General features: G+C 33.6%; 1 protein-coding gene and 1 pseudogene across 1 annotated transcript; one reads left to right on the forward strand and one right to left on the reverse strand.

Moving 5' to 3' along the window:
* Positions 1–3412, forward strand: LOC111367185. The gene is made up of 7 exons (XM_022987929.1): positions 1–98; positions 184–333; positions 743–853; positions 1489–1557; positions 1703–1765; positions 1868–2022; positions 2838–3412. Exons 1-7 carry the CDS (start codon positions 45–47, stop codon positions 3256–3258), a joined length of 1023 nt encoding a protein of 340 aa, XP_022843697.1. The 5' UTR covers positions 1–44; the 3' UTR covers positions 3259–3412.
* Positions 3413–13498: 10086 nt separating this feature from the next.
* LOC111366612 lies at positions 13499–16491 on the reverse strand (annotated as a pseudogene).
* Between the last annotated feature and the right edge of the window lie 9971 nt (positions 16492–26462).

A 26462-nucleotide genomic window follows, 5' to 3' on the forward strand; every position in this document is an offset into this window, starting at 1 on the left:
TCTTTTAATTCTCGGTATAGGATCTTGAAAGAGCTATATTTACAATGAATGAGAAAACAATTCAAGGACCTAATGGAGGTCCATTGGTTAAACTCCAGGTAATTAGAATTGCAGCGGAAACTAATACGAGAAATCTAATCTTGTATTAAAAATATTACATCTGATATTATTTTCTGCAAACAGGTTGAAGTTGCAAGGCCTACTGGCAGAAACAAGAAACGAGCTCATGAGGATTCACACAGCAGTCCTGCTATGGTTCAGGGTCATTCCAAACTTTTAAAGGAGGAAATAAGCGCCAGTCCATCCATTAATCATAAGTTCAATGTCCAGAAGGTGAAGCACTCTCTTAATGTTATTTGTTTCATTCACTGGTTTCTTAATTTTTTTTTTGTATTTTTCAACCTGGGAAGAACAGTATAGCTATGAATATTTTTCAACTAAAACACAATTATCGAGACTTTAATATGTTAAAATTAGTAGGTGTAGTCTGTAAAACCTGTAATAAATTTGTATTGAAAATGTTGCATTGCCTGCAGTTGAGCTTCAGTTATTGTGCCTGTATTACTATTATGCATAGTTCTTGTGCTAGATCGTGTCCTGCTATGTAGTTTGTTATGAGTTGTCTCCTTTGTGCTTCAGATTTTCATTCACTTGTTGAATAGAGTGCAAAGGAAATTTATATTGAGCTTTTCTTGTATCATCTCTCTCTTATAATTTGATCTAGCATTTTCTTTTCCACCAGGACTTGGAATATGCTGCTGATCCTTATGAGGCTGCTGTAGTCTCCTTACCTTTATCTATTAAAGAACGTTTACTCCGCATCCTACGTCTTGGAATTGCTACTCGTTTTGATGTAAGTTTTAGATTATCATTATAAAACAGTATGTGTGATAGTTAACTCCAACTCTTTGTTGAAGATGTATATTATTAGTGATAACTTTTTCACAATTACATTTGTGCTACCACCTTGGTGTTATAGCCTTTATCCTTTCACCATGTCTATATGCATTGATGGTCTCTTTGCATCAATATCTTCCCTTTTAAAGATTTGGCATGTCATCTTGCAATTGGTGAAAATCCCTAAACCGATTTGTTTCTTCAGTTTCTTGATATACTTTGCGCATGTTAAGCAAGGCTTGTAATTGCTTAAGCTGATCAAACTCTATATTTATTCCATTTCGTAGTATTGTCAACTTTTACCTTCTCTAACACACTATTTATCCACACGTATTGTAGGATCCACAACTTACAATCTAATAAAAGCTTTGCCGAATATGTATTTGATGTAGTCCTCTCCCCTTGTTCATTTAAAAAACCAATGGATCTGGTATTCGTAGATGAAGACCGTTGCGTGTAGCAGCCTTCTTATTTTTTGCATCATGCTTACTGGTGTAAATCACCAGAACTTAAACGTGATGATGTATTGTATTTATCTCTTCTAAACACTATTCTCTGAAATTTCAATTATTTGGTGTTGTTTGTTGACAGATAGACATACAACATCTGAGCAGTCTCAAGCAAATACCTGAATCTGCAGCTATATCAGTCCTTGACCAGGTTTCAGAGAAATCTTATTTACGCTTTTCCTGGATACTGATTTAATTGATTGACACTTTTTTTCTCCTTTCAAGAACTTATACTTGAATGCTATGGTCTCAAATTCTTTTTGAACATTTGAAGATTCCCATGTCTTGCTTTGCAGTTCATGTTATCGGGAGCTGGTTTGCAAAACAAGGGAGCATATCTTGCTGGTTTAGTGTCTAAAGTATGCATCTGATCTGTGACTTCTATGCATAGGCATGCTTTAGTTTTACTGCTGTTTTCATTTGCTATTGCTTTTGTTCTTAGCATTTCTTTCCCTATGTAGTACCTGGTTGATAAAGCAGGACATAGTGAAAACTTAGCAAGTTTGTCAAGAGTAGTGGATGTAACTGCAAAAGAATCTAAATTATTCAGCTTCCCTAGTCGAGTAACTGTACCAGCAGTTGACTCTTTTGATTACAGCGTGCGCCCGGTGGCCAGGTCAGTATTCTGGTTCAGTGTCTAATTCTGTTTTTCAATTCAGTAAATCTTTTAGCTATATAAATTTTAATGAAGTTTATGAATTTATGATCAATGCACACGAATAAAAAAAAGCACAGTTAAAAACTTAAAAGAATGCCCAATCTTTTTAAAAGGCCCCCTTTCATTTGTCAATGTGAAAAGGGGCGACCACAAACTTCTCTTTTAAAAAGTCATCTTTTGCCTCAGTATAATTTAAGTAGGTGAAACATACTTTTTATTCACTCATTCTATGGATCATTTTACTAACTTTTGGGCTCCATTTCTTATCTAAACTCATTTTCAACCTCACGTTTTATTGGACCCACAACTTCTATTAACATTTTAATGATACATTTCATCAACTTCATCAAAATCGACTAAAAATTTGATTTTTATCAAGACCAAATGGGGGCTATTTATGCATACATTTTATGGATCCATAACTTATTACCCATTATTTATCCATACATTTTGTGAGGCCTGCTATTGAAATTTTAATTTAAGCATTCTCAAACAAGCACTCAGTTGTCTAGTTTCCCCTTGTTAAAAGGGTCTTCTTCTCCAACACCTCATCTTCCAATGTTACCCACCCCACCCCTTTCCCCTTCCCTGCCCCAACCTACGCACTCTTACCCACCCTCCATTTCCCCTCTTTACAAGTCCCTCCCCCATTTCAACGTAGGAACTCCCAAGTAAAGGAAAGGGGGCTATTTATTGGTGGTCTTGAGGGAATTTTAGTTTCATGTATTGCAATATGAGGAAGGTAGCAACATTTTATAGCTGAAATCTTGCAGGCCTGGAATTTACATGCCGCGCTATTCAGTCTCTGATTATCCTTTATCAAGTCGAGTAGCTGAAGAAAAAGAGGAGGCAAGAGGCTCAGATTTTGTTTTATCAAGCGGAGCATCAGTAGGAAGACTGGTGGAGAGAAGCATTTCTCCTTTTGAGGCAGCACCAACTTCATCTTATGCAAGAGTCGGATTAGGTTTAAGAGGGGATGATCCATACCTGTCTCCCCCACAGCCTGCACCACTTTCATCTAGAACTTACCCAAGAGTTGGAGTGAATTTAAGTTCTGGCATTACAGCTGAAACTAATCACCAAGCAGCTCGTCCTCAAGTTAGGTTTGATCCCTTTACAGGCGAGCCTTACAAATTCGATCCGTTCACTGGTGAACCTATTAGTCAAGAGGCTCTACGCCGACCCCCCTTCTAAAAACTGTTTTAATTCTCTGTATTCAAATGCTTTTTTTGTTCTTTGCATCGAGATGCAATAGCAATACTGAGTTAACATTACAGTGTTGTATGTTAAATACTTTTGTTGGGCAAATTATGCCATTGGTATTTATTGTGAGATTACCGTTTTGCCTTGTCCTGTACCCCTTCACGTTTCTGCTCGTCACTGGACAACCTTTTTCTAAGTAACATGAGCAGACATATTAGGCAGAGGAATTCTAATGTTCATATATATGCTAGTGATCAATGTGCAGAACGATCTACATACCCCAAACTGATTTGTTTATTATGCAAGATGCCTTTTTGGAATCCTTTCGACCCACGGACACACCCCGTCTCCCTCGAAGGGCTACTGAACCTAGGCTCCACAGGTAATCTTATCTTCTACTAGTAATCTGATTATTCTTGTAGGGAACTATAATGAATGGATAATTGTGTAGAGGAAGGATAATCAATGGATAATTGTACGGATAATCAGTTGGATGCAGGTAATTAGAATATGGAGTATTTTTCATGTCTCACACGCAAAGGTACAATCATTTTTTGCATGTGATGTTCCATGTGCAATCTTTCCTTTAATTTGTTCTCCTCTTTCTTGCATTTCAGGGCTTTAAGTTTGTTGCCCATACTACATTCACGTGTGCCCTTTTGGGAGGCCAAATCCATCCCACACCCCGCTAGTCGGAAGCACCCTTTATAACGAGTGAAATGACTAGAATGCCCTTCGGTTCTTTTAAATGATTGAACTTTTTTCTTTTTTAACCTTTTTGATCGTCGTGGTTCTTAGCTTGAACTGATTTTCTCGAAATTATTTTTGTCACTCATTTTCAATCACATTTTGTGCTTAACTGTCAAGTCTTGTTTCGTTCATAAAGAATGCTTGTCAATATCGACTAGTATAGAAAAATGCTTTGTACCAGTCAAGATAAAAAATAATTTTTTATCCAAATTCGAGAAATCCAATATTAATACGTAAATCTACTACAAAATACACTAGTATTTTAACATAGAATACCTTCCAATAAATTATTTAAGTTTAATATTAACTATTATGATATCGATAAATAAAATTTCAATCATATTTGAATAATGGTGTGTATATATATATAGGAATGATCTTCTAAATATCGATGTTTAGCTTATGTTAAGCATTGGTGACATGAATTGGTGAATCATTAAATACATGAGATTCATCATTAATTTATTTACCAATTAAATGATATGACATGTCATCGATGCTTAGGAGATCATTTTCGTATATATATATATTTCATCAAATTCAATCATATATCCAAAATGGCATTGTTGTAATTTCTTTACAAACAAGTGGCATTATTTCATTAATTAAATATGAATTTTGCTACTTATACATAAAAATAATACATAACGGGGAAAAGAATGGATAAAGAAAAAAAAAAAAGAAAAAAAGAAGTTGATTGTGGTTTAACTTTTAAATTAACAAATGATAAAATGACATGTGATATTATGTAACTTGAAAAGCTTAATGTACATATAGCAAGTATCAATTATTTATACCCCCATATCACATCCCCCAGTATACCGTCATCTCCCGGACTCAGTTTCGCCACCATTCGCTGTTACTCCGCCACCTCAAATGGGTCGGCAGATAAAGAACTCCATAAATGTTAGAATTTTGGGGCAATCTGAATTATGTTGTTAAAATAATTGTAAAATTCTAATTGAAATGCACATCAAGAGGAATTTTAGTTGGAATGCTTTGAGGAATCCTTCAGGTTTAATTGTCAAATTCTATTTACAGTTCTATTTTGAAATTCATTGGGAGTTGGAATTTGAGTTGGACTTGAAAAGTTCAAATAAGGAAACTTTTAGACGTTTTATTTTATCTACAACTCTACTTCTAGGGATGAATTTTTTCCTATAAATATGAGGCTCCTCTGTTAGTATTGTGAGAAGCAATTTTGCTAAATTGTACTTATTTTCTCCATATTGTTCAGTAATAAATATCGTTCCTCTGCGATTAGCCCTTTTTGTTTTTCTTTACTTTAAATCTTGTTTTCGTGGTGTGATTTTGTTTACTTCAATATTGTCATTAAATATCATTCTTTACAATATGATTTGGGATCAACGAGTGGTATCGGTGTTTTTGTGCCCAACAAGTGATATCTAAGCTTGGTTCCTTTCACAAATTGGTTGAGATTTTTTCGGGATAGCTGGGTTAGAGTATGATTTTCCGCAATTAGATCGCAACACAAGGTTTTTTTTTTTTTTTTTGTGACAAGTAATAAGGAGGGTTATTCTGGCACAGTTGGATTTGGACGATGCGTTGCTAGGTTTGAGAAGAGACCAGCTGATTGGACAACGGAGGAGAAACAACGAAAGGATCGGAAAGCTGTGTCATTGATTCATTTTCATTTATCCAACAATATTCTGCGGGATGTCTTGAAGGAGAAGACGACGACTGCTTTGTAGTTGAGACTAGATCAGTTATGTATGACTAAGAGTCTTATCAGTAAACTGGCTCTTAAGCAGAAGCTGTATTCCAATAGCATGGCAGAAGGTGGATCGTTGGAAGATCACATTGATTTGTTCAAAGAAATAATTGCAGATTTGGAAACATTGAAGGTTAAGTACGATGAAGAGGATCTTATTTTGATCCTGTTGTGTTCGCTGCTTGATTTTTATGCTTCGTTTCGGGACACCATCTTGTATAGCCGAGATACTTTGACTATAGACGATGTCTATGATGCTTTGCAATCAAAAGAGAAGGGATGAGAAAGCTCCTGTATCTCAAAGTGGTTGATGGAGAGGCAGATCGAAAGTCAACTTTAGCAATGTATATTGTTACTACTGCAAACGGAAGGGACATATTCAGAAGGATTATGATATGCTGCAGGCTAGAGGTAATTTAGCTACAAATCATGGAGTGCAACCTTTGACTTCAGACGAAACCAATGTAGTTGAGAATTTTTTAGATGGCGGAGATGTGATGTTGACCGTGGTTTCTGATGTGGAACCTAAGTTTGACGAGGAGTGGATTTTTTATTCGGCATATTCACACCCTATGTGTTCTGATAAGAATTTATTTCAAACATATGAGGCAGTTCAGCAAGATGGAGTTGTAATGAGAAAAAATCAGTCTTGCCGTATTGTTGGAATCGATCGAGTTAGATTACAGTTACAGGATGGGACAATCATAACACTTGGCCAAGTTTGACATGTTCCAGATCTGAAGAGGAATCTAATCTCACTGAGTGCCCTGGATGCAAAAGGGTATAAATTTTCTGTGGGAGTTGGAGTCTTGAATGTCCGAAAGGGAGTCTAGGTTGTGCTGGAGGGATGGAGAAGATCCTAGTTGTACATTTTGCAAGGGAGTGCAGAACCAGTTAAGAGGAGACATTTGGACATGTTTAGTACCGTGGTGGACATTCAGTTTGGTACAGTACCTCTTGTGTTGGGCTTTGAGTCGGTTAAGAACACTGCTAAGGAGAGCGTTGGTGATTTCGCTTTGCCACCAATTTCAGCCCTGTGTTCAGTTGCTGGGGTTGGGCTCATTGAGCGTAAGTACCGTGGTGTCAATAATATCTGGAATGCTTTTAGGGACGTTGAAGGCGACAATTCCAGTAAGGGGCCTTCTGATCAAGCATCTGGTTTGGTTCTTGATATAAGGTGTGCTTCGATCCCATGTAATCAACATTAATTTCGATGAGGAATTTTGGGAGCCCTAGGATTGAGTTCAGGTATCGCTTGTGGATGACGAGTAGAGGACGATTGTTTGGTTTATATAGAGTGTATGGTTACTGCATTAAAGAGATTGGCCAGTTCATTTCGATGCAAATGGATTTGAAATCTAGGAGTTTTATTCGATTGAACTGAAATTCATGTCAAGGTAGAGATTGTTAGAATTTTGGGGTGACCCAAATTCTTTTATTGAAATAATTGTAAAATTCTAATTGAAGTGCACATCAAGAGGAATTCTAATTGGAATGCTTTGAGGAATACTATTCAAGTTTAATTGTCAAATTCTATTTAAAGTTTTATTTTGAAGCTCATTGAGAGTTGAAATTTTAGTTGGACTTGAAAAGTTCAAATAAGGAAATTTTTAGACATTTTATTTCATCTATAACTCTACTTCTAGGGATGATTTTTTCTCTATAAATATGAGGCTCCTCTGTCAGTTTTGTGAGAAGCAATTTTGCCAAGTTGTATTTTTTTCTCCATATTATTCAGTAATAAACATTGTTATTTTGCGATTAACAATTTTTGTTCTTCTTTATTTTAAATCTTATTTTTATGGTGTGATATTGTTTACTTCAATATTATTATCAAATCTCATTTTTTACAATCCGATTTGGGATCATCAAGTAGTATCGGAGTTTCCTCGCTCAACAATAAACACAGTGACGAGAAAGAGGAGAAGAAGGTCCTCTAAACTTCACAGACGTTCGAGGCCCAGCGATATTGGCAGAACTGTCAGCAGTTCATCAATTTCCAACAAGTTGGATGCTCTAAAAAATCTTATTCCATCCGAAAGTGGGGAGATGAAGTCCGACCAGTTATTTCAAGAAACTTCCCATGACATTGTACTTCTTAATACCCAAGTTTTTGTTTTGCAGAAATTGATTGATTTGTATGGGTCAAATTCAAGCAAAACAAAGTGAAAATGTTGTACAGATTATACGCAAGAATTTTCCATTACCCATGGAAAAGAAAAAAAATGGTGGTTTGTTCTTGTTATTTAGTTCTAAAATCAACAATTTAAGTAACTTATAATTATAAAATTAAGTAGATTTTAGTATGTAACTAGGGGTGGCAAATGGGCCGAGCGGCTCGTCGGCTCGGCTCGAGACAACGGTCGGTTACTGACTTTTGTCAGTGACCATTTCGATCCCTGAATTTTATTTTTTTTAATTATGACCGTTTCGGTCCTTTAACTTTTTCTTCTTCTTCTTCTATAAATAGTGGCATTTAGCCACTATTTTTTCTACAATTCACTCTCAACTCTCTTTCTCTCAACTCTCTTGTATTGTGTTGATAGTTGTGCAATTTTTATATACAATTTATACAATATTCAATTCTCAGTTCTCACTATATTTATTGAAATTTTATTCAATTTTCATTTCTTACTACATTTATACAATTATTCTTTTATTAGTTATTACTTATTACAATTAAACAAATGGATCCACGCACATTTGTCGAAAATTTGTTCAGTGTGGAAGGAAACGAATCGCCTATGACACTGCAAAGTCAATTTCAGAATCAATTTGAAGGTCTAAATGACGTACCCATACTTGAAGATATTCCAGATTTGGATCTTCATCATCATGTAAGCGGCAATTCAAATTATCCAATTAATTTAGATGATGTTGACGTTCCCGAAGCGGAACACGATCAGGAAGAAGAGACTGAATTAAACATTCCTGATGCGAGGGGAAAGCGAAAGGGGAAAAACAAGCAAAATGTTGGGATCACTTTAAGTTGATTTCAACGGGAAAAATCGTCAATGGAGTCCCAGAATCTAAAGCAGTATGTAAATACTGCCAACAAAGATTGACATGGCAAAGAGGAATTGATACCACTCATCTTAACCGCCATTACAAAGTATGTGCGGCCAAACACGGACTTATTCCAGGTTGTCAAACACAATTGCAATTTGACAGTCCAGACGTCGGTGGTTCTGCTGCACTCCTATCCACATGGGTGTATTCGGAGGAGAGAGCTCGAACCGGAATGGTGAAGCTTGTTGCTGGTGCTGAGTTGCCTTTGGCATTAATTGACAACCAACACTACGTCTCGTATGTGAAAGAATATCTGCAATCAAGGTATGTTAGGGTAAGTCTAAACACTCTTCGTTCCAATACAATACAATATTTTACTGAAACAAAACAACAATTAATTATGGATTTGCAAAAATATGGGGGTGTCATATCTTTAACTTCGGATATATGGGAAGGGATTAATAAAAGAGCATATATAGTTGCAACTGCACATTATATAGACCAACTTTGGTGCATGCATAAAAAAATTATTGCTTTTAGAATTATTGAGTTTTCTCACAACGTTAATAATATATTTAATGTTATTATTAGTATTGTTAGAGAATATCATTGCGAAAGTAAAATTAGTTCATTTACTTTCAATAATGCTAGTGTTCATAAAGTAGTTGCCGATAAATTGCATAGGGTACTGCAACCTGATTTTGGTGGGTATTTGTTTCATATTCGTTGTGTATGTCATATTTTGAATTTACTTGTCCAACATGGTTTAAAACATATAAATGATGAACTTCAAAATATTAGGAACGCACTAATATATATCACAATTTCCCCCAAGTAGAAAATAAGGATTTGAGGATTATTGTGTCGAAATAGGGGTGCAAAATTCTAAAACATTTGTTAGCGACGTAGGTCATAGGTAAAACTCTACTTACTTGTTATTAAAGTCATGTGAAGGTTTTGAATATTTAATAATTGACTTTTATAACAATAGACATGTTACAAGTGATGACGAGGGCATGTTGACTGAACGTGATTGGCAAATAGCTTTGAAAATTAAAAGATTTTTGACATTTTTTTTATGAAACCACTAAAATTTTATCGGGCGTTTACTATCCCACCGGCTGTATGGTGCTTGAACGTCTTTATATAATTGCAAGAATATTTCATAAATACAAAAATGACCCTAATTTTAGTGAAATTATAATTGCTATGGAATTGAAATTTAGAAAATATTGGGAAGACTTGCATATGTTATTTGCTTTAGCATGTGTGATGGACCCCCGATATAATTTATCGGAAACTAAATATATAATTGATCAAATTTCAAACGTCTTAACATTTGATACACCTATCACATATAGAAATTTAGAGCAAACATTATGTGAGATGTATGAATTATATGCGAATCGAATGGGTACCAATATTAGTCGGGTACCAATATTAGTCAGGTACCATCTGCACCTACTCCTTCAGCTGATATTGAAGAAGAAGATGCGGAAATATTTAATTTATTTCAAGGCATTAATTCGTATATATATGATTCATCTGCAATGTGTTCATCTTCTACCACTGTCATGTTGTCACCATCTGTATCTCATTCTCATCAAATATCTACGGGCTCAAGCCATAATGCGTTGCCTGCTGAATTAATTGATTATTTCAACCAGAATATGCCAACAGATAAAACAATTAAAAAAGTTCAGACGAAGTAATTGAATTCTGGCGAAGGTATGAATGACATTGACCAGTTATATCTGTGATTGCAAAAGATCTGCTGACACATCTGATTAACAATGTTGCTTCGGAATCTGCTTTTAGTGCAGGTAAAAGAGTTTTGAGTGAGGTCAGGAGCCGACTGAAAGAAGATATTTTAGAAGCGTAAAGGATTGGCAGGACGCTCATTTTTTACTACAAGATAAATATGCCAAAATTGCATGTCGTCAAGTAAGTGATATTTGATTTAATTATATTGATGGAACTTTTCTTTTCTTATCGTTACTTTTAATTTTCTTTAAAAAATTGTTCACGCTACAAAAAATTGTTCGTGTACAATTTTTAACTCTGTCTACTAAAAATTTAAGTAGCCAGTCCCAAACCCGGATAAAGGAAGAGAGTTTATATTTTATCTATTTTAAAAAGAAAAATAAAAAAAATAAAGATTTCATTTTTATTTTTTTATCTCTTTTAGTTTAAAAAAAAAGAAAAAAAAATTCTTTCCACCAATTTAGTTAAATTTTTGTTAGTACTTGGTACTATTACTACTATATGTCTACATTTTAAATTCTTTTCTCCAACAGCGTTGTGCGTACCTTTGCATATAATTTTCGAAATAAATTCTTTCTGAACATTGAAAGAGTAATCGAATGATTACCCTTTCAATTGTCAGAAGTCTTTCACTTCGAAGATTATATATAATTTTCGAAGTGAAAGATTTCTATATAATTTTCGAAGTGAAGACTTATGACAATTGAAAGGACATTCGATTACTCTTTTAATTTTTAGAAGGGATTTATTTCGAAGATTATATGTAAGGGGACGCGCAGCGTTGCTTGAAAAATGATTTTTAATACTGTTTTAAATTTTCTTTAAAAAATTGTACACGAACAAACAAACAACACAATTTTTAACTCTGCCTACTCTAAATTTAAGTAGCCGGTCCCAAACCCGGATAAAGGAGGAGGGTTTAAATTTTTTATATAAAAAATTCACGATTCAAAAATTAAAATTACTTTTTTATTTTCCAATTTATTATTTACCTATTTGTTTCCCCAAAAAAAAAAAAAAACGATGTCTGCTAGCGAGCCGAGCTCGCCCATTTTTGGATGAGCCGAGCTCGGCTCGGCCCATTGACAACCCTATATGTAACTCATTATAAAATTATTTAAACAAGTTCAAAATCAGCTTTTGAGTTTTAAAGGCTCCTTTTGCTTGCCTAAAAGGTCCTAAATCTATCAACAACTTTGCCAAGAAAGCAGATTGAAGGCGAAATTATAATTACTTTAATAAATTTATCTATCGAGCCATAGGACATTGAAGTTTTTGAAAAATATTTGACATGAAGTATTAAACGCAATTAAATAGTATAATTTATTATGAGACTTAAAGACATACTATAGCTATCTTTAACATACTCGTCTACGGAGTATTGTACATGGCGTGCCGTGGCAAGTACCAAAAAATAATACAACCTACATTTCCAAAAATATGTATGTAGTAGTGGAAGTAAGAATCGTTTCCACGAAAAGTGATTAGTCTAATTTTATGCAAAGTTAACAATAATGGGGGATTTTGTTTGTGATGAATTCAATTGTAACTAAGAGCAATACAATTTAATAAATTGGATTAAATCGATAGAACGAACCCTGGTCTAAGTCAATATCCACTGTAGGAATTTCAATTTGATCATGGATCTATGAATGATTATCAATTCATATTTTTAGCATTCATCATTGAAATTTGTATTTCCTATTTTTCTTTAGTTGTAATTAATCGAAAAACACGCGATCCAATCAATCTCTATTATTAAATAACCCAAGAAAAGCACTTAAGATTTAATTTAATAATAGCATGAAAAATTAGAGAAATCGATGAAAACAACACAATCACAAACGGTTATGTTTACTCTAGTCAAATATCCTTCCTAGAATTTAATCACCTCTAAAGCAGCGATTAATCAAACTCTAGTTGCTTCATAATGTCAAAGATATCAAACAATTACGTATTTGTTCTTTAAACAAGTAATAGATTGTGATACATGAATATCTAATAGGCCTCTTAGAATTCAAATAGAACAACCATGAAATCATGCATAGAAGAATATTCAATACATAAGATATGAATGAAAACAATGAAATTTATTTAGATCTCACAGTTTGAAACGTTCCTAGGCTTCAATATCATTCGACCAAGAGATGAAGTTTAGTAATACTCCAATAATCCTTAAGCAACAAGAGAGAGAAATCTATGGCGTCCGTTCTTCGCCTCCAAAAAATGTGTAGAGTATAAGATTTTTAGGTCAAAAAGGAGCTTCCCTTCGTTCTGGCGCCTTTAGGTATATATATGATGTCAAAAATATTGTTTCCATATAGAATTTCATCAGAATAAGGAAACTGGCCCGTGCTCGCGCACCACTTTGTTGTTTTGCCCTCGGTATGCAAGAATGAGGTCTCACGTGCGCCACTTTAAGCCCGTACGCAGTATAATATAATTTCAATTATTGCACTTTGATACCTTAATTTCAATCTTCATTCATTCTAACTCTTTTTTGATGTCTTCTTACTCCCTTAGCTTTCAATTCCATCTAATTGAATTCACACCTTCTCCAAGCATCGATATTGGGTCCGAATCAACTATTATCAATTTGCATTTTAGTCCCAAAACTTTGGATTCATTTCTTTTTAGCACATTTTTCGTTTATTTCTTCCAAATCCATCAATTTGCATTGATTTCAACATCTCTGACTTCCTTCGTCATGCAATTGACCTCCAACACTCTTGAATCTTCATTTCATCGTCCGTCTCATCTATGGATTATTTTCAACTTGGTCCCTAAGCTTTCACTTTCTTCCATTTTGATCTTTTTTCGCTCTTTTCTTTTATTTTATGCCATGATCATTCAAATGCAACCTAAATCACAATATAAGGGTACTTAGCACATTTAGGTGTTAATTAATCACAAAAATGCAAGTATTAATAAATGTAAAATATGACATTTTATGTCTTATCAGTACATAACCTTAAATCATCTAATCTTACAAGGAATGATAATCTTTTTCCTTAATCCATTCCACAAAATTTTTGAAATTCTTATGAGAGCACAGTTTAGTGGCACTGACCATGGTCTTTGCCTGAAATTCAAGGCTCTTTCTTTATAGCTTTCATCAGTCAAAACTTGTTCCGACTTATTCTTAATTTCTTCCTTTCTGATAATTCCCATTTCATCTTTGTCTAATCCCAATCCAACTTCCCAGTGATCACAAATATTGGTCTGATTAAAAAACTTGTCAGCAAAATATGGCCAGCACAAGAAAGTACTCCATTACTTACACCTTCCACTGTAGAATTCCAACAACGGTGGCTTAAGAAACAAGCAACAGAAGGATGAGATAATACCTTTTGCTGAGGAGCCCAACTCACCATTAGCCCACGATTTCGTACTCTACCTTCAAACCCTTTTGGCATGTTTGGTAAGGTCGACTTGACAGTATTGATATCTTGACGTACAACTCACAGGAATGGCTTATTCATTTTCTCGAGCCTGAGAGCCAATTCTTGAAACTGAGTTTCATTAAAAACAGTGAAACTTGCAAATGCAACATAAATTACAGATTAGGATGGTTATTGATCAAGCCATTCTAGGCAAGTAGAATCTTGTGGCCAGAAATGGCCACCAGATTTTCCGACGCGTTTGTTCGGCAAAAAAGGGCCTATGGGTTTACAATATGGAATTAGGGCTAACGCTGCAAGCTCCAATTCATAAGATGAGTTGCAGATTGACCAATCTGCCAAATTTGCTGAAATATTGTTTTTTATTTACTGTCAAACATAATTTTCTGTGTGGCTAAGTCACCAATACAGGTCCATACCAAGGTCTCAGAGTTTATTGCAGAAATAATTTTTTTAATAAACAATATAATATCAATGAAAATAAGTTTATATGTATTTTGACAATTTTAAAACGTCGTATAATTACATCATTATTAATATTATTAAATAAATTTTGCTACTTATAAAGTTTTGTTTATTATTTCATTGGCAAATGCTGAGCTAACATTGAGTAAATTAAATAGAATATAGAAATTAAATGAATTGAAATAAAATTCAAGTTTAGTTGAGGAAATAAATGAAATTCAAATTTAAAACAAATATAATTCAAAAGTAATTCAAATTGCATTTAATTCGTAACGATCCTCAAAAATTTATGTCATATTTCATATAAGACTTCCGAATGAAACGATATAAATTATATTGAAAAATTTATCGTGTAAAAATAATAATTAATTGAATTTTTTAAAAGAAAAAACGAGTTAGACGTCTTTTTTGAGGTGTACGCATGATACATATTTAACTATTTTCGATATCCGTTTGGACCATTCGATGTGAAAACGATGTAGTTTTTGAAACAAACTTTTACATGGCATAGACGATTTGTGGATTCAAATAGCACATGATCGCAAACGAATTTTTAAAATCAGGATATTATTGAAATTCTCAAAATATTAGTTTCAAACGCCCTACTTTAACATGTCATAACTTTTGCTATAGTTGACCACTTCACATGCCATTAATGAGTGAAAAATTAGGTCATGAACACTTCGAAATGATATTAAGAATGCAATATTTTGACTTCATTTGATATATCGACGAGTGCATCAAAGTAGATTGTTAAAAAAAAAAAAACAGGGGCAAAATTTTGTGGGGATCATTTGACCCCACATTACTCCATGTGGATCCGCTCCTGAGTTAAATTATGCCCGCACTGAAAATATTTCCTGGCTCCGCCCCTGATTGCAGGCATATCTGCTGATAGCTAAAACATCTGTTTCTTCAATACTCTTCCTGTAAAACAGACTTTACTATTTCTTTTTAATAGTTTAAGCTTCTAGACAGGGGCGGAGCCAGGAAATGATTCAAAGGTGGACTAAAATTTAAAATTATCAAATAAATTCACGCTACAAGAGATCAAGTTTAGAAGAGTACGCTAATTATATTCATGACAAATAGTATTAGACCTTCAGTGAAATACAAGTCTAAATTCTCATCCTAAGATGTCTCAGTAGATATTCATACTTTTTCTTGCAAAAGATAAAATTAACGCTCACATTAGAAAATATAAACTGATAGAAGTATAATAAATGTAGACAAATAATATATATCCAACAATTAAAAAAAATAGTTAAAAATTTTATCCATGTTTATAGATATATATAATCTTATTATTTATAAATAAATAAGTTCTTATAAATATTTTTTTATTATAAGATTAAATATGAAGTAAGTTACTTATTTTAATAGTAACATCAATTTTGTGGTTAAAAATAAGTAAATTTCTTTCTTATGAGTATATTCATATATGAAAATATTTTTAAAACTAAAAAATTTAATTACTTTAAGCTTGGCCAAACATTTAGAGGGCGTTTGGGAGATATATTTATGTAAAAATGTATTTTTGAATAGTAAATTGATGGGAAATGTGTGGTTGAAAAATAAGAAAATTTTTTTATTTACGTGTAATATTATTTTAATAAAGAATGTGTGGTTGAAAAGAAGAGAGGAAAAAATGCATTTTGAAAAAAATGAGTACCAAACCGGGTATTAGTGTCTCTTACTATCAAAATAAGTAATTTATTTTAGCTCTAATCAATACAATTTTATTCATTATAAAAGGTTATATATAATTATAAGTAAAATATGCATTAAATAAAAAAATAATTTGGTAATAAAATTGTACACATTTCATTAATATCATAAAAGAATATTTGGATAATTGGACTTAAGGTTAGGACACAATATGAAGTTGGGCTAGAAATCGTTATTTGGGCCAATTTACTAAAATTCCTCCCTTATTACCATGTGGATTGGGGATCAGGGGCTAGGCTATAGCCAAGCCAAGCCCTATGCTAGATCCGCCTCTGCTTCTAAATAAGGTAGTTCAACATGTTATTAGAGCAAATAGAGGTAGTTCGATATTTAATAAAAAAATGAATATGACCTGCATGTGAGAAAGTAATGCATGGTATTACCACCACTTTCTATAACTCGTAGCACTCATCCCATGCCATAATCTGCTATAACACACATAATCTTATCTCTATCTGTTTCGTTTATCTTTTCGATTAGGTCCTCCAACTTCCCAGGCATGACATTCAAAATTGCTTCGGATAACTTTCCCAGTTCATTTCTGTCCTCCCATGGTTCCAATCCATCTGGGATTGATACCAATTTTACACACTGTTTTTCTTGTGTGTTTTCTGTCTCTGATAATGCTTTGACGACTCTCCTGTGATTGAATTCTGTGTTTACAAATGTGACTTTGATGCCATGTTTTACTAGCCAGAGTGAAACTTCCATTAAGGGAATAACATGGCCTTGTGCTGGGTAAGGTATGGCCAATACGTGTGGAGTAGTGGCCACTGTAATTTTGTTCACCCTATAAACTTCAAGTTTATCCTTACTTTCATAGGTGACAATGGAAAAAGTGGTTTATTTATGTCGATTTTATAAGTGATTTTTTTCCCTTCCAACTTGGTCTAGAGGTGGAATGTTCGGGCTCAGCACTTAGACACCTGAGCTCAGCTCCTTTTTTCAAGAAATTACTAAAAAAACCAAAAAAAGGATGAGCCGGCCCACAAGTTCAAGACAAGCCGGCTCGTCTCGTCTCATTACAAGCCTGGACGCTCCATGATCCGAGCCGGGACGAGCCAAACCAGAAAATTGCTCACCGGTTTGCCACCCCTAACTTTGTTCTTGTAACCAATTTCCTTTCCAATGTTCTGTAAGTTGGGCATAGTTTATGATGGGTTTGAGTTGGATATTCATCATTCTTTGTCATTTGTAGTATATCTTTGTTTTTATCGCTTGTTACATACTATTTTATCTCTATTATCAGCATCACCTTTTCTTCTTGGAGAGATTCATGATCACTTCAATTTCGTCGTCCTAAGTTGTTTTCAATGGTGTTCTTGCTCTTTTATATAAGTATGCAGCAGGATTTTATCAGTTGATTGATTCTACGGCCGGCCGGCATCTGGAAGCAAGGTGATAACCTAAGGAAAATGGCTTTACTTATTAGACAATGTTGTACTCGATAATACGTTTGACCAAAAAATTAAAATAATAATAATAATAAGAATAAGAATAATAATAATTTCAGTTTATTTTATAGTAGTGTTCATTGCTATGAAATTTAACTTACCAATTCGAGAGCTCCTTTTACTTGGTAACATGCTTGTCTAATTGATTAGACCTATAAAGAAGTAACTGACTATATTTTCTAGGTGATTGCTTTCTAGAAGTGGGTCGATAGTCACGAGGCTATCTCACGAGTCGAGATGAGTTGTATAAAATGACGGAGTTTTTTATTTTTGTAGAATATGGGAATTTCAATGATTTTAGATGTATTGTATGAAAATAACTAATTGACTTCACGTATATCCAAATAATCCACCAATTCTCTCGTAAAAGAATAATGCTATCAGAATTCATGGAATGATGAAGTGTAAGAGAGTATAACATGGATTTGTGGAATATACGTCAGAATCATTAATAGTTAGAGTAGATTGTGTATATTGTACGTTTGATAAACAATACTCAACATTATTTACTAGTAAACATGAAGAAAAGCTTAAAATTTTAATTATTATATTGTCATCTCTCGTCCAATATTGCATATTAAAGAAAAAGACATTTTAAGGTGCTTTCAGAGTTTTGAACTCTGGTAATAGGAAGAAATTGAGAACTTCTAAATTCTTTTCTAAATTGGTCCGGATTCGAATTTGGATCTTACACAAGAACTGGGCCTAGCTAAACTGCTTGGACTCTAATCATAAGTCCAGACCAAGATACACAGTAATTGGAAAATAAAATTTTTAAATATCATCTCGATTTACTTACTATTTATGATAAATTTATTAGATTTTGATTAAAATTGATGAAATGTGAAATTGAAAAGTTGATAAAAGTTGTGAACCTTACGAGATGTGTGGTTAAAATTAATTATTGATTTCATCCTCAATTTTAAGCAACTTCTTAAGCAATCCCAATCAAGTACTAAATACTATATATAGCTGAACCACTTTTCTCTGTAAGTTAAGTTATTATATATAAGAATGAATTTATTGGAATTTAATCTAGTAAGTAATATATTTATTTATTTATTTAAATATAACCTTTAACATTATCGTTCTGGTGCAGGTCGAATTATTTATTTTATCCAAATGCGTGCTCATTTAGTAAATGGATGGCAACGATAATTGAACTCAAAACTTCTATATGCTACACTATCATGTTGAGAGTTTGAAACACCCCATCTAAAAATCATGCATAATTGTAAGATGGGGCTCATGATCAAGAATGGTGTATGATGAAAAGGAATTGGGTCAAAAATACGATTTAAGACTTTAAAGTAAAGTTATTAAAAAAAAAATGTCATACTAAGAAAGCACCAAAAATAAGAAACTACAGCCTAAAAATGGAATGTTTAATCCATATATGGATGTTGTTGAGAAAGTGTTCCAAAATTATATTGGAGAAGACGCGTTTCTTGCAACAACAACTACTTTAAGTGATGTTCCACGTGGCTGTTGATTATTGGCTGCTCCATTATCACTTGGATTGTGCAACCTGAAATGAGATGTGAGCGTTTGATTAAAACGTGTGGATATGATCGAAATGGTTTGTCTTGACTAATGGGCTACCATTCTAGAAGGTTCAATAACTCACTGTGGCTCTCAGATTTTTGGTCTCCTTGTTCTCTCTCTCTTCTCTTCTCTGTTCGAAAAACTCTTTTCATCTTAGTGAAATTAGGGCTTGATTCTTGGAGTCTTTTCTGAACATAAAATCTGTTAACATCAATTAATACTCTAAATCCATATGGGTGTTGTGCTATTTTAGTTTTGGTTGAGTCGAATCTGTGTGATTCGAGTGTTACCCGATTTCTTGTGAAATCTCAGTGATTTCAGCCTCTTCTTGTAAACGGTAGTGGTTGGTTTTATGTGTTCCTTGGTGGAACGTTACTTGTTGTGAAAGAAGAACCAGTAGTTGTGATTTGAGAGAGGGCAGTTTGGTTGTTTGTGAGATCTTTGTGATCTTGGCCGGTTCTAGTGTGGAGTAGTGGTCGGTTTTTGGTGTTCTTCATAAGATAAATCTCTTTGACTTATTACTTTGTAATTTTTGGAACATTATTGTATACTTGTTGCCTTTTTAGGGGACTTTGTAGTGCAACCGAGCTTTATCCATTTTAATAGATGCTCAACAGGGGATTAGGCATTAGAAGTGATCGTCGAACCTCTGGGGGCTTCGGCCGAAAAAATCTCTGTGTTGATTTTATTCTTCTGCACTTTTATCACTGTTAATATTGTGATTTGTGAATTCATGTTAATCTTGGATACTCCTCGAATTTTCAGTGGTATCAGAGCAACTTGGACTACTGGAGTGTCTTTGATTATTATGACTTGATTGGATTCAGAAACCTGCTTCAAATTGCAATAAACATTGGCCAGTGCAAATTGAGTTTTATCAAACTCATGGTGAGATCTTTTCCTTGATTTACCTTGCAGTAACAAAACCTACTGTGGCTGGTCTTTGTCCAAAGACTCAAGAATTCTTGGGAATCTGAGATAACAAAACTAGTAGGAGTGCAATTGGAAGGTTTTGCTGGAGAAGTTAGTTGAGGCATAGGATTGATACCTCTGATTCTTTGTGATTCTGCCTTCTATACTTAGTGTTAAGTGTTTACTTTTTTTTTTTTTTTGTGAAAATAACATAAGTGCATTGGTCACTGACCCCATACCCCCTGTTTTGCCTGCAATACTTTTATTGTGTATCCCTGTGTGTTCTGTGAACTATGTTGGTGAATCTTGTCTTGGCTACTACTAAGTTTGAAGTGAGCATGTATGATGGGAGGGGGGATTTTAATATGTGGAGCTAGAAAATGAGGGCTATCTTGATGCAAATGAAATGTGCTAAAGCCTTATAATTCTTGGCCTGCTAAATGTCTGTTGTTAAAAGAACTGAGTTAGAAGAAATGACATGGAGTACTATTTTCTTGTACCTTTCAGACAATGTGATCAGGTCTATAGGTGAAACTAAAACTGTTGAAGAGTTGTGGACTAAATTGAAAGCCCAATATGAGCCAAAAACTGTTCCAAACAATTTTTTTGCTAAGACAATTCTTTTCTTTCAAAATGGATCATTCTGTTGACTTAGATGAGAACTTGGACATATTTACAAAATTGACCCAAGACATTACCAACTGTGATGAGAAATTATCAGAAGATCAGATGGTCATAGTCTTGTTAAACTCCATTAGTGATAGGCATAAAGACTTCAAGAATGCCTTAGAATACGGAAGAGACAAGCTTACCACAGAAATCATTATAAATGTCTTAAGAAATAGGATTCTTGAATTAAAATCAGATTCTATCAACCAACAAAGTGGAGAAAATCTTTTGATAAAAGACAAAAATGTTGGTAAATCTAATTTTCATTCAAAATTTCAAAATGAACTTAGAAGAAAGAGCAATGATAAAATGAAATCCAAAACTAAGGCAAAGAGAAAGAAATGTTATTATTTTGGTAAGTTTGGTCACTTTGCAAAAAATTGTTATAAAAAGCAAAATAATTTGAAAGGAAAGAGGTTAAATGAGGGTAATGATGTTTTGTCCTATAATAAGCAAAAATTTGATATTGGTCTGGTTCTTGTAAATGTTGTAAGGAACCTAAATCAAGAATGAATTCTTGATTCAGGTTGCTCTTTCCACATGTGCCCTAATAAAAACTATGTTTTGGACTTTGAACAAACCAAAGGAGGTCATGTTATCATGGGAAACAACATGACCTGCAAAGTGAAAGGTATTGGAACCATAAAATTCCTTCTAGAAAATGGCAGAATTTTATTATTAAAAGGGGCCAGATTTGTTCCTGAGTTAGAAAGAAACTTTATGTCTCTAGGAATATTGGATGACATGGAGTTTGACATAAAATTGGGTCAAGGACACATAAAAATCTTTAGAGGTAATGATTTGATCACTTCTATCCCAAAGAGACATGGTTTATACTTTCTAAATGCAAAACCTTTGTTGGGTCTTTCAATAATAGTTTTAGATTATAACTTTAATCTTGCAAAATTGTGGCATTGTAGACTTGGTCACATTGGTGTAAAATGTTAAAGGCTTTACAAAATAAAGGTGTATTTGGAAAATCTAATATTGGTGATTTGTCTAAATGTGAATAATGTTTGATTGGAAAGTAAGTTAAATTACCTTTTTTCACTAGTACTCATAAATCAAAGCAAATTCTAGAATACTTACATGCTGATTTGTTGGGTCATGCATCCATCCCTACATTGTCTGGTCACAAGTATCACTTGCTTATAATTGATGATTTCTCAAGAAAAATTTCGATATTTCTTTTGAAAACTAAAGATGAAACATTTGCCACATTTGAAGATTGGAGAACTCAAATTGAAAATCAAACTGATATAAAAATCAAAACTTTGAGAACAGACAATGGTCTAGAATTTTTCAATTATCAGTTTTATGATTTTTGCAAGTTGCTTGGCATCTTAAGACATAGAACTATGACCTATACACCCCAACAAAATGACATTGCAGAAAGAATGAATAGGACTTTGCTGAGTAAAGTTAGATGCATGCTTTTGAGTTCTGGCTTACCCAAATTATTTTGGGATGAAACTGTTAAAACTGCTGCATATTTTATTAACAGAAGTCCTACGAGTGCTTTAAATTTTGATGTACTCGAATCTGTGTGGACACAAAAGCCCGTGATCTATTCTTACTTGAAAACATTTGGTTGTGCTACATATGCTCATCAAAATATAGGGAAACTTGAACCTAGATCTCTTAAATGTGTATTTTTAGGTTATGCTGAAAATGTTAAAGGATGTAGGCTGTGGGTTTATGGGGAAAAAGTTTGCAGGGTTATTATAAGGAGGAATGTGGTCTTTAATGAGTTATGCATGCCATGTTTGGAAGGGAAAGGGGGGAATTTGACTGAAAATGATGTCCAAATTGAGGTGGAGTCTATTAAAATTGATAATACCAATTCTGTCCCCCTAGAAACAGCAACTAATGAGGCTGACCAGAATGAAAACGAGCCTGACTTGGCTGAACCTGAGCAATATGATAATAATAATACAACTCTAAATGAATACCAGCTCACTAGAGATAGGGATAGGAGACAAATGACACCACCAGCTAGGTTTAATAGTGATGAATTGGTGTCTTTGTTCACTTACTAAGAAGAAACTGAATCTAAACCTAGTTCTTATCATTAAGCTTTGAAATCTAAATATCCTAAGCGGTGGTTAAGTGCTATGGAAGAATAGATGTCTTCCCTATACAAAAATAAAACTTGGGAATTGGTTGATAGACCTAAAGATAAAAAACTAGTTGATTGCAAGTGGATTTATAAAATAAACGAAGGAGAATGTGGCACTAATAATGTTAGATACAAAGTTAGACTCGTTGCCAAAGGTTTCACACAAAAAGAGGGTGTGGACTATATGAGATTTTCTCCCCCGTTGTTTAAGAAACAGTTATAAGATGCATTCTTGCTTTAGTTGTGCAATTTAAGTGGAAACTTGATCAACTAGATGTAAAAACTGCATTTTTATATGGTGAATTGGATGAAGTGATTTACATGAAACAGCCTATAGGATTCATTAAAGGAAATCCTGAAAAAACAGCGTGTTTGTTGAAAAAATATTTGTATGGCCTAAAACAAGCTCCAAGACAACGGTATAAAAGATTCGATTAATTCGTCTTGAAGCTTAGATTTAGTATAATCAATTATGATACATGTCTTTATTGTAAAGGAAATGGAGGTAAAGATTTTTTGTATCTTGTGCTTTATGTTGATGTTATACTTCTTGCTAGTGCCAATTAATCTGAAATTGATTATATCAAACACAAATTAAAATTAGAATTTGATATGAAGGATCTTGGTTTCACTAAGAAAATACTTGGCACACATATTATAAGAGATGAGAAATCTGATTACTTGTTTTTAAGTCAACAAGAGTATGTGAATAAGATCCTTAAGAAGTTTAATATGTTTGATTGTAAACTTGTGACTTTACCCCTTGCCAATCACTTTATTTTAACATCTGATTCATGTCCAAAAACTGAAGATGAACTTGAAAGAATGTCTAAATTACCTTATGCTAATGCTATTGATTCAGTCATGTACTTAATGATTTATATCGGACTTGATTTGGCTTTTAATATTAGTATTTTGAGTAGATTTATGGGGAATCCTAGTGAAACTCATTGGGAAATTTTAAAGCAGTTATTGAGATACTTAAAGGGTTCATCTAACTTGAGTTTGATGCTTAAAGTGGACAAAAAAGGGATAATTTTAAAGGGTTATACAAATTCTAATTTTGCTGGAAATAGAAACAATAGAAAATTAACTTCATCTTATTTTTACTCTTTGTGTGGTACTGTGATAGGTTGGAAATCTTAGTTACAAAAAATTGTTGCTCTATCTTCCACCGAGGCTAAATATATTGCAACCATTGATGTCATTAAAGAAGGCATATGGCAACAGTAAGAATCCCATGTTCCATGATAGAACAAAACATGTTGATGTAAAATACCATTTTATAAGGGATATTATCTCAAAATGATTGCTGAAAATTAAAAAAATACCCACTTTATATAATCCATCAAATATGGGAACTAAGGTAATACCTTTAAATAAGTTTCAAAACTATTTAAAGATGTTATCTATTGATTCTGTTCATTGATTGTACAGGTACAATAGAGCAAATGAAATTATAAATGTTGGTGAAGCTCCTGACTGCACTATAGGTTTAAATTTTGGAAGTAAGGTCGAGATTGTTGAGAAAGTGTTCCAAAATTTTATTGGAGAAAACGTGTTTCTTGCAACAACAACTGCTTTAAATGATGTTCCACGTGGCTGTTGATTATTGGCTGCTCCATTATCACCCAGATTCTGCTACCTAAAAGGAGATGCGAGCCGTTTGATTAAAACGTATGGTTATGATCAAAATGGTAAGTCTTTGACTAATGGGCTTCCATTCTGGAAGGTTCAATAATTCACTGTGGCTCTTAGATTTTTGGTTTCCTCATTCTCTCTCTCTTCTCTTCTCTGTTCGAAAAACCCTTTTTATCTTAGTAAAATTAGGGCTTGATTCTTGGAGTATTTTCTAAAAATAAAATCTGTTAACATAAAGTAATACTGTAGATCCAAATGGGTGTTGTGTTATTTTAGTTTTGGTTGAGTCGAATCTGTGAGATTCGAGTGTTGCCCGATTTTTTTTTGAAACCTCAATGATTTCTGCCTCTTCTTGTAAGCGGTAGTGGCTGGTTTTATGTGTTCTTTGGTGGAACGTTACTTGCTGTGAAAGAAGAACCAGTAGTAGTGATTTGAGAGAGGGCAGTTTGGTTGTTTGTGAGATCTTTGTGATCTTAGCCGGTTCTAGTGTGGAGTAGTGGCCGATTTTTGGTGTTCTTCAAAAGATAAGTCTCTATGACTTATTACTTTGTAATTTTTGGAACATTATTGTATACTTGCTGCCTCTTTTTGGGGCTTTATAGTGCAATCGAGCTTTATTCATTTTAATGAATGCTTAGAAGTGATCGTTGAATCTCTGGGGCTTTGACCGGAAAAAAAATCTCTTACGTTGATTTTATTCCTCTACACTTTTATTATTGTTAATATTGTGGTTTGTGAATTCATGTTAATCTTGAATACTCCTCGACTTTTCAGATATAAGAAGTCTAATTGAAAATCTCGAGCTTAGTCACTCTTTGGATAGCTCAAGAATAGTAGTTATAAATTGTATTCAACTGAGTTATTTTATATCTAGTAACTTAATCTAATTGAAATGTTATTCATGTACTAAATTTATTAATGCTCGATTATTATTTGAACTCAATATCACTCACGTGCGTTGTGTATCAAAACTACTACTTAAACATTTCTAGTTGTGATATGAGTATATGACAAGCTTCTTGTCTCGCGTAGTGATATGCTCGTTATTATTCCTACGATGTCAAGGATAAGTATGTGAATTGACTCTTGTCACCCTCTAAACCTTAATTCCCCATCTTAAATTGAAAAAATAAATAAATAAATAAATAAATAAAATAAAATAAAATCGTTATTCTCCAATCAATTGACGATAAAAGTATTGGACCACCAAACCTAGTATTATCCAAACTTATGATATCTCCACCCATGGTAAAAAACTAAAATTCTATAAAAACCAACCACATCACACCTGATTCCAATACCCACAACTGAATTCTTGGGCCCCCACCAAACCTCAGTTTGGATGATGCTGCAAAATAGTATTTTTTAGAATTGATTTTGAAACCTCTATGTGCAAAAACATACAACATTCTCCCAATGTCACTACCAAATCTTAAGACACCTATTTTGCCCACAATCCCACATCACAAAAAGCCCCACGCTTTTAATAATATTTAAGAATTGACTTAGGACTTTGTCCACATTCTGATACTGATGATGGTGACAGGTAGACAATTGTTTGAAAGTTATGTTATTATTAGATTGGAGAAAAGATTTCAACTGAGTGACGTGGCAGCACCCCTTTGAACGAATGAAAGGATATCCAACTGATAAACATGATGTTTATTGTCCTTTTGCTGTGACTATGATTATGATCTCTGTCGGGAACAAAACCTCGTACTTGTCTGAATAAATTAACAATTTGAAAAAGTAGTCAGAAGCTTCTAAAAGTGTCTTCAGACAGTTATTTTGCTCCACAATCCAATAAAATACTTTGTCAAACAAACCCATGTGATTCCTCGGACATATCAAACATTCTAGCGCCAAGTTTCAAAAAATATTCTAAACGGCTATGTCCAAGGGCTTTTAATTCAAAAAGGCACCAAGAAGTTTTCAAAAGACAGTTCTATTTTTCTGTCCTTTTATTTTTTCTTGGGGTTCTTGGGGGTAGGGTAGGGTGGGGTGGG

The sequence above is a fragment of the Olea europaea genome, chromosome 18, assembly GCF_002742605.1.
Source record: "Olea europaea var. sylvestris chromosome 18, O_europaea_v1, whole genome shotgun sequence".
NCBI lineage: Eukaryota > Viridiplantae > Streptophyta > Magnoliopsida > Lamiales > Oleaceae > Olea > Olea europaea.